This window comes from Cupressus sempervirens, chromosome 6, assembly GCF_028749045.1.
Source record: "Cupressus sempervirens isolate cs-2001-9-10 chromosome 6, ASM2874904v1, whole genome shotgun sequence".
NCBI classification, from domain to species: domain Eukaryota; kingdom Viridiplantae; phylum Streptophyta; class Pinopsida; order Cupressales; family Cupressaceae; genus Cupressus; species Cupressus sempervirens.
The window spans coordinates 18,607,761-18,617,527 of NC_143123.1; the positions used below are offsets into that span (position 1 = coordinate 18,607,761).

The 9,767-nt window shown below is 34.9% G+C and overlaps 1 protein-coding gene across 1 annotated transcript; it reads right to left on the reverse strand.

Moving 5' to 3' along the window:
* Nucleotides 1-2,618: 2,618 nt before the first annotated feature.
* LOC149550842 (uncharacterized) lies at nt 2,619-7,533 on the reverse strand. The gene is made up of 4 exons (XM_089786420.1): nt 7,255-7,533; nt 3,467-4,207; nt 3,158-3,367; nt 2,619-2,981 (listed from the first exon to the last, which is right to left on the reverse strand). Exons 1-4 carry the CDS (start codon nt 7,264-7,266, stop codon nt 2,925-2,927), a joined length of 1,020 nt encoding a protein of 339 aa, XP_089642546.1. The 5' UTR covers nt 7,267-7,533; the 3' UTR covers nt 2,619-2,924.
* Between the last annotated feature and the right edge of the window lie 2,234 nt (nt 7,534-9,767).

Sequence of the window (9,767 nt, forward strand, 5' to 3'; positions counted from 1 at the left end):
AAGTGTAGATTTAATATTGCTTATCTAATTAATTAATAATTATTAATGTTAATTGATAACATTTAATTATTAGTTTAGTTTAATACTAATATAATTTATTTTTCTATTATATAGATTTATCGATCAATTAGCAATTTTTATTAAATGATTATTATTAGAGGAGATATTACAGAGGGTAGGAGAAGTAGCCTACGAATTGGTGCTTTCTGAAGGGAGTCAAATCTACAATATTTTTCATCTGTCATGTCTAAAGAAGGCAGTTGGACAATGTGTAATAGTGTCAAAGGAATTGCCCCCCCATTGATGAAGAGGGGAAATTAATAGATATTCGAGAAATGAGGCTTAGGTCCCGCACCATTAAGGAGTTTCTAGTACGTTGGAAAGATCTTTCTATTGAGGATGTCACTTGGGAAGGCAAGCAAATTCTAGAACATCCAAGTCTAGAATTGCTTGAGGGCAAGCAATTTTCGGACCACGAGGACTGCGATGTCCCCAATTTTATTAAATAACAATTTTTGTAATGTGGTTGACAATTGATGTTTCAATCTTTTGAGCCCACTAATTTTTATTTTTATTTTGTAGTTTGTCAGCCTACTGTGCTTTTTGGAATCCTTCAGGAAGTTTCCTTGAAGCCTTTTATAAGGCCAGATTGTATGTTGTTTAAGGCATGTGATTTGGATTTTTCTTTGCATTTGTGAATTCTTATTGGAGTTTTGGATTTGTTCGCCATTTCGGAAGTGGAAGATCTTCCCTACTTGGCTTTTCGATTTCGATGAGATTCAACCCTCACCCTATTCCATCACTTGCAATACTTTGCTCGGATCTGGCAAATTGGAGCATCATCTTTTTATGCGAGTATTAATTGGAGGTTCTTTGTGTTCAATATCTATTCATGTTTGCCATTTTTTTGATGGATTTGGTGTTATAATATTATTTGCATATAAGTTTGTACTCTCTTCCCAATCTCCATGTAACACCCTCTATACTCCTCCCTCCATTCGTTTCATCTATTGTACTACCTCCCTCCATACTTCTCCCTCCATCCACCATGCTACCTCCCTCTGTACTCCATACACAAACATTTCAGTATGCCAACCCTACCTAGAGGGGAACATTACAAAGGGGCTCTCTAATGAATGGTTCATAAGGCACAACACTTGGTGAAGGTTTTGCAAATGGAGTGTCAAGCAGAGTGGGTTTAACCATGGAGGAAACTCTATAGTTAAGCACACTCAAGATGGAGTACTACTAGGATGGGTGACCTCCTATGAAGTCTCGATGCTTCACCTTTGTGAGCATCAGCTATGTTGAATGAGTGCTAAGTGTTCCATTTATTCTCATGAGAGATGGATTCCTGTGTGAATCACTACTCATGATACATGAGTCAATGAGTTACATAAAACTACATAGTTAAATCCTAATAGCATTATCACAATTTGACTTGCTGTGGAAAATATCCCCTACTTATCAATGAATTGATGAGCTTAAGGGGCTTTCTAACAAATGGTTCATGAGGCACAAGACTGGGTGAAGGTTTTGCAAATGGCGTTGCGAGCAGAGTGGGTTTAACCATGGAGGAAATTCCATAGTTAAGCGCGCTCAAGTTGGAGTACTACTGGGATGGGTGGCCCCCTGGGAAGTCCCAGTGCTCCACCTCTGTCAGCATCACCTACATCCAATGAGTGCTAAGTGTTCCATTTATTCTCATGAGAGATGGATTTGTGTGTGAATCACACTCATGATACATGGGTCAATGAGTTTGACATATCACAGGATGTATCTAACTTAAGACAAGTAAGGTTTTCTATTGATGTCAAGTCACATGATTCAAAATAGGAATAACTTGGGAAACCATACAATTAAAATGAACCCCCAGAAAAAGTTAAATAGAGATTTGTCAAGTTCTCCACTACTTAAATTAGTATGGCCCATAGTTGCTGAAATTTGCGAAGCATTGCAATTTGTTGATGCTAGGCCTGCGCACAATTTTTTCACATAGAAAATCTCAGTTTCATTTTCATCAATTAACCCAATATTTTACCTTTTTTTGGGTAAAATGTTGAAAAAATATCATTGGAATTTTTGTCCAAAAAATTAAAGTTCGTGTTTTTCTCGTAGTTTTTGCTGAAAATTTACTCCAACCCTAACCAGATTTTTTCTTTATTAGAAGGAAAAACTCTAATGATATACAACGAGGCAATGTTACAAAGTTTTAGCAAGATGCATCATCTTCTTACAAATTTTAACAATAAGTGGTTACAGAAAAGCTCTTGTATGCAAATTCGGTTGTAACTTGTAAGCATCAAATTACTTGTTCATATTTGAAGAAGACCAATGCGGGCAGATTTAAGTAACATGTCAACTATTAGAAAGGAACAAAATTGGAAAGTAATCGACATCAATGCTTATAACAACCAATGGTAGAGATAAATCCTATGGAAGGCCAAAACTGATGACATGGAGAGAAGCAGCAGTTCAATATGACCAGAAGCAGGTATCGAAATGATTTTTTTTTTTATTCAGTCATCTGATCATAGATGGATAGGATATAGCAAAAAGGGTGCATACAGAACATTTGTCTAAACTACTGACTAAATATAATCAATGGTTGCTGCATATGCCATTAACAGATGTGCAATCAAATTTTATTTTAAGATAAGACATACATTGACATGGGTTTCATATAGCCATGCCATTGAACAACCAGTGAAGTTATGAACTTCCCAGATAGAATACAAGTAGAAAAAGCAAGTTTTGATGATAGCAAAGTTTTGATAAAAAAACATAGCAAGCTCGTATGCATATATTATACAAATTATAGAGCTATTTACAAGAGAGTCTGTATCATTAGTTCAACCTCAAAGGTCTGCATTTGCAAAACATAATGAATTTGATGTCAAAAATGAACATGAATAGCCATTAGCTCATTGATGAATCGTTTTGCAGCTGAAAATTTTTGAAATAATTGAAACCAATTTCACCTGCAATACACAAGTTAAATCATAAATATTAAAAATCAATCAGAATAAAAAATTATATAGTCTCAAAGGTTAAATGCCTAAAGTGAGCAAGCAGCAGTGCAACAGCGTGTTCTGATAAAGGGAAAACCTTAATAATGAAAGAAAATACATGATTTGAGGACAGAAGTGAAACATACTGCATGTTTCTTGTGCGAATTGCTTGGTTGCTTGTATAAATCTTCATCTTTGGGAGTACCAGCATCCATTTGTAAGGAAGTCTTATTGGCAGACGTTGTTTCTTTCTTTTCGTTTCTTGCTTCATTAAAGATTGATGTGAATGCAATCCCGGCTGCGGGGTCATTTGAATCCCAATCACCAAATTTAGGCAATGCTTTCTTTCTATGGTTCTGCCAAATTTCCAGTTAAAATGATTTTAATCTTAAATGATCATCAATTTTTCTAATAAAATCAATATTTCATAAGTGTAAACCATGTGACAAACAAACCTTGTTTGATGATGGTTTTCCAGTGCCAGGCCCAGTGAATAATGGACTGGGTGTTTTGCCTACTCCAAATTCTCTCTGAGCATTGCTGGGCCTAGTGTATGATGGACTGGCTGGTTTGCCCACTAAAAATTCTCTGTGGGCATTGCTGTGCCTATTGTGTGTTGGACTCTGCATTCTGCTCCTTCCATGCTCTTCCTGGGTCCAGGTAGATGGATCCATTTCTGTTCTGCTCCTAAATTCTCTCTGATAATTTTCTTTCCCAATTCCTGATTTTACCTGATACACTTCGCTCTCTTTAGGTCCCAAACGAGCGGTTTTGGATGGTCTAGTTGCAGCCAGCACTCTTTGTTGGGCTACTAATTGTTGTGAAGCTGTTGGAGTGTGCACTGCAGCTAGGTGCATCAGAACCTCTCCACTGTCAGTTGCTCTCATTTGCCCTGATACATTAGGAAAGGATTTTGATGCTTTGATTGGAATTGCTTCTGTTTGTCTTGCAGTATTATTTGCATCTCTCTGAACAACCCTTGCTTTTCTTCTATTTCTAATGTCAGCATCACCATTCACTATATTTGAGCTTCTGGGAATACCAGACCCTCTTTCCGAATGAGATTGAACATGCCCATTTCCATTGCTTTCCCTTTTCTCCTTACCAGCTCTTGCAATGTCAAAGTATTCAGTGATAACTTCATTATTGTTTGCAACATCCCAATTGCCAAAGCCTGGAATATGGGTTTTACGCATCTGCACTCAGAAAACTTAAGAATCATCAATCAAATCAAAATCAGGAGTTTTTTGAACAAATTATAAAATTGTGATTTTAAAGAAAAAGCATGAGAGCACACTTCAAAAAGCTTATGCACACTCCCATCTGTTCCATCCATTTTTTGGGTACAAATATATACACAAATCAGAAACAAATATGACTTTTGTGAGACTGCTATAGAGACTATTTGAATCATCAATTCCATTAAAATTCTAAAATTCTACTTTGAAACAAATTGTGAACATTAGTTAAGTGATTAAAATTCACGACCAAATTCAGAATTGTTAAGTGCAAAGTCAAATTAGGTTCACTTTGGTTGAGCCACTGATAACCCTATGCACTCCATCCATGATTGCTATATAAATGAACATAGTTTATGGTATGTGTGATTCCAATAATAGATTAGAAATTTTGGATTTTATGTTCCAGCATGGGAACATGTAGAATAGTCATTTTTATTAAGGTTATGAATTTCAATCAATCCATCAAATTAATAAGATCGTACATAAGATAAGATAAATGCAGACCCAAATCAGCAATATGTGATCCATGTACACCAACCGCCACTCTACCCATGATATTGTCATGAAATGAATACAGCTATGGTCCATGGTTATGGTCAAGATAACGAGAGAAAATGTGGGGACACATTTCAGGACAGCAAAGGATGGAGAGCCATAGGAAAAATTAAAAACTATACTAAAATTGAAATTTCAAATGATCCTGAGGAATTCACCTTATTCATTATATAATCATTTAGTATTAGTAATTACACTGCAGTTGGAATAAGATTTCATACAAGTTAACGTACAAATTAACAAAATTTCATTACTTTCATTTGAGATTGTCAATGAGCACATGCAACAATAGGTCAAAAGTCTAAAACTATAAAATGAAAAAACGTGGGAAATCTGAAAAACAATACATTCCATAGTTCAGGGTATGTTTCTCTATTGGGTATTTTATTGGGTTGGCAGCAACGCCTTTCTCTCTTTGAATCATTTATAAATTTTGTTTGTTGTAAGGTTCTCAATGCTTAGACAACTGACAACCATGGTTTTACTGTACTTCAGTAATTCAATATAGTTTAACATTAAACTTCCTAAAGTATTCCATTACTGATGCAATGCAGCACTGCGACAGAGGTTGCTTCAGATTCATATAAAGTCACTTCAACCACAAAAAAATTGCAGGCCTGAATAAACCGAAAAATCTGGCAGACAATAAAAAGGGGAACATATATCTCGGTTTATGGACCTTTTCTGCCACATTGTAGAAGTTTCTGGTTTGAACTCTAAGCGATGATGCAATCATATTAACAGCAATTATTAGTAGTACTATGGCAGTGACAGGAATAACAGTTTAAGCCAGATGGTGGCGTATGGACTTAGCTTAAGAAAAGGCAGTCAACATTGCATTGTTGCATTCTTTAATAAAATAGTCAAATTACTGTGCATTTTATAGTATGCCTAAAGTTCATTACAAATCCATTTCATAACATTTGGCTCTTAGAAAAAATAAAATTATATCTTTGTATGCAGGAGAATCCATAGCTTAAACATGTGGCAGGAATACTAGTTTAAGCCAGGTGGTGGAGTATGGACATATCTTTGACAAGGGCATCAACATTACATTGTTCTCTTCTTTAATAAAATGGTCAAATTATGATGCATTATATGGTATGCCCAAGTTTGATTACAAATCCATTTCATAAGAATTGGTTCTTTAAAAAATAAAATCACATCTTTGTAATCAGGAGAATTCATATTATTTGCATTCAAATCTTATGAGGGTTGTGTTGTCTAGTTGCCACATCCTCTTAAGGGATCACAAATTTATTCTATGATTCTAGCAGAGCCTTTTCTCTTTTCAGAGTGTGTCAGCAGAAGTAGGCTAGGATAAGGGAATGCATTCATTTACAAAAGGCGTTTGTTTTTAACTATGACTGTCATCAGGAGACACACATTCAGGCTAGTGGAAACGACCTCAAAAACATTTCCAACACATCCCTACACCTCAAAATTCAAGAGGTGTCAATGGGCCCTTGATCTACTAGTTGAAAGGTGCTTAAAGAGCCCACCAGGAATAAGTCCTGCTGAGTGTAAGGCTCCTATATTGAAAAGGGATGACATCGAGATCATGCCCCTGATGAAATTGACAGAATGGATAACACCTTAGTCCTTGGCTCTTAGCCAAAGAGGTTCAGCCATAAGGCTCGTGCTCTGGGCTCGTGCTCTGGCTCCGGAAAGCCCCAAGGATTCGGTTTCTCTCTGGAAAACATTCTATAGAGGTAGTAAATACAGCATCATAAAGATTGTAGTAGAAAAAAAAAGGAACACCGACTTAAGATAGTAATGAATCAATTGCAAACCCAAAAGGAAAATCCTGTTAGTCCAAACAGCAAGAAACATAACCATATAAGAGGGCTAATACGTGGCTTAACCTACATGCGCAGAACACTGGTTTTTCTAATATTCATTAATGCATATTTCAGTGAATTCGTACTCTGTACATTTTATACAAAAACTGAAAAATTATGTTAATTGGCACATCAGAAGTTCTAAATTAAATGAAAAACCAGCTAATTGCCCGAAATAGCCGATCAAATACATGCATGTCGCTACAAAGTTCACAAAATCTCCAAAGAAAATTGAGCAAAATTGTCTGATTGGCAAATTAGAAATTTTAAATATCATGAAACATCAACCAATTGCCAAGAATTAGCTCCGCGAAATTAACCTGAGCTTAAATTAGATCTGCTTGAACTATACAAACTTACGTTCACCCACCATGACAGTTTCAGAAAACGGACAAATTGTACAGCCATGTAGAACAATTTCAGTAAAAGTAGACGGTATTCATTTCATAGAAATTGAATTAAATGCAAACCCAACTCAGTTCTGTTTCAATAATGCACACCCACATTCAACCCCCCATAACTTATCTGAAAATGAAAACATTGAATCGACAAATAAGAAGCATCCAAAACCAGCAAAAGAAACATGAGTAAGAAGAAGATACTTACAGGCCTGGCCATGGAAATCAGATGGTAAAAGGCCCTCTTGCCTTCCTGTTTTGTGCAGCTTTAGGCCATTTAGAAAAAACTTTCGAGCAAAGTCAATAGGGAAATAGTTGAGATAGTAGTTGAAATTAAAGGGCAACACAATTTCCATGCAATGAGAGGAGCTATACCAGAGACCTAGAAATAATGACGATCCTAAAAATACAGATCAAAGTCGATGATTGTACTGTGACGCGTCGGAGTCTTCACGTAAAGTCTATCTGAGTATTTGGTTTCTTTTGTGAAAGGCCGACCACTTTCGCAAGTATAAAAAGGTGTTCTAGACTTGACTTTGAATGCGACATTTTTGAGTCACATTGCCTCAAGGCAAGGATCTATATTTGAATTCGAAGGCTTTTTTTGGTCTAAATTATTATTTTAATTCACAGTAAGGAAAACTATAAAGTTGTATGATATTTTTGTTGTATTATTTAACACATTGTGTTATTTTAATCATTTTAATACTTTAGAATGATTTTTTAATCAAAATTTATAATCAATATAAAAGAGATTTGGAAATTTGGAACTTGTATTTAATAAAGTTGATGTAAAGGCTACAAGCATATTAATGTAGTGGTGGTTTGAATCTTAATGGACACAATCACAACACCACGACTTCACCATATTAATGTAGTGGTGGTTTGAATCTTAATGGACACAATCACAACACCACAACTTCACCAACAGCATCTCACAGTCTTTAATGTCACCCTTTCGCAAGTATCCTTGATTTGCTTGGAGTAGTAGAAAAAAATGCTTACAGAATCCTAGCCTCAAAAGTGGTACCCATCAACCTAGTCGAGAAACCCCTACCTAGTCCACCATTAAGATGGAACCCATAGATAAAATAAGAAAGAGATTTTTCAAGATGAATGGAAAAGTTGGAAATAAATTTTTATTTTATTTTTAATTCAGAAAATGAGGTCCGATGAGGAAGTCTAAAGAGGCAAGTACTCACAAACACTTGCACCAGATTGCTACCCTCTTCGCTGAAAAAGGTAAATTTAAAGAGGTGGGGGATTATGACACTAAGGAAAATGAGGGCCATGAGAGTTGAGGGCAATGGAGATGAAAACTGAAGTGAGGGCAATGGGGATAAGAACTAGAAGGAGGAGATTGATGAAGAGGGTGTTATGGATGTTGGAAAATCGTCTACCCATGTCTCTGATAATGTGAAGTCATGACCCCTTGATATGACGAATGATGATGTCAAGGAGAGAGGATGCAGTCACTAGGCCTAAAGATGCTAACAATGGGACAAGTCACAATTGCATGACATTGCCTAAGGAACTTGGCAAGCTAAGAACCAAAGTTGTCAACCTAGATAGGAAGGTTACTAGTGTTTCTAGATTTAGCCAATGGGTGATGCATAGTTCGGTGACATCCATCTACCGGCTACAAAAGAAAGTGTTGGCTATGAATTCAAACAAGGAAGGCAATTATAAGGAACTTTTTAAGTTCATTACTAATGACTGGGATAATGTGTTGACCCAATCTAGGTACAAAATTAAATGATCTGGTTGATGGTGTCCTATTTATTTTTTGGGTTGATATTTATTAATGTTACTAGTGCCTTTGATTTGAGTTTTATATTTTCTATGTTGTTGTTAAAGATTGATTTTAGTGTTATGCTTCTTGGTAGGATAACTCTATTTTAGAACAATAGTTTTGTTACTCCTATATTAGTTTATATAGTTAGTATAGTGGTTGCTTCTAGTTGGTTACTAGAAAATGATTGTTATATTGTTAATGATTTTAGATATTTTGGTATGTTGTTAATGTACTCTTGTTCATATCTCTTGTAAGCCTTCTAGGCTTGTTCTGTGTGACCCTACACCTTGATTTTGTTGCTTTGAAATATATATTGATAAGAATGACAATATTTTATTTATTATCCGATGTGAAAGATGAGATGGGGAATGTTTCAAGATAGTAATTAAAATATATTTTCACACTTCTTTATTACTTTAAGTATTCTTTGTCATGTGACATTTGTATTCATATTTATCTTACAATTTTGATTAACGTGAAGCTAATTTAAGTAGGTAAAATAGTGTTTATTATGAGGCTCTATTGATATTTATCAAATGTAAGTTTAGAGTTACTTTTTTCTTATATTTTTAGTAGTTATTTATAATAGATCATTTGAATATGAATGATTCATTTTCATTTTATATACATGATTCAAAGGGAAGGAATGCTTTAATTTTTTTGGAGGCCATCTACTCTAATATTATTCTAACTTATGTGTATTTAGTAAACTATTCTTCCTATATTAAGTCTATTTGATTTTTTATACCATATGTTAAATGGATTGATCTTGAAAAAACTTCATGATTGAATCTACTTGAATCAATATAATCTTTAGAAATGTGATTTCTTAGTAAATAATTCTCTTTATATTAAGTCTATTTGATTTTCTACACTATATGTTTAAAAAAGATTTAATCATGAGGGTAGTCTACGATTGAATCTAC

What these genes read in the sequence shown, in the direction of transcription:
- LOC149550842 (XM_089786420.1), bottom strand. An exon ending in GAAAACCATCATCAAACAAG is followed by an intron (nt 3,368 to 3,466) that starts GTTTGTTTGTCA and finishes GAAATTTGGCAG; the next exon opens with AACCATAGAAAGAAAGCATT. An exon ending in ATTCGCACAAGAAACATGCA is followed by an intron (nt 2,982 to 3,157) that starts GTATGTTTCACT and finishes TGTGTATTGCAG; the next exon opens with GTGAAATTGGTTTCAATTAT.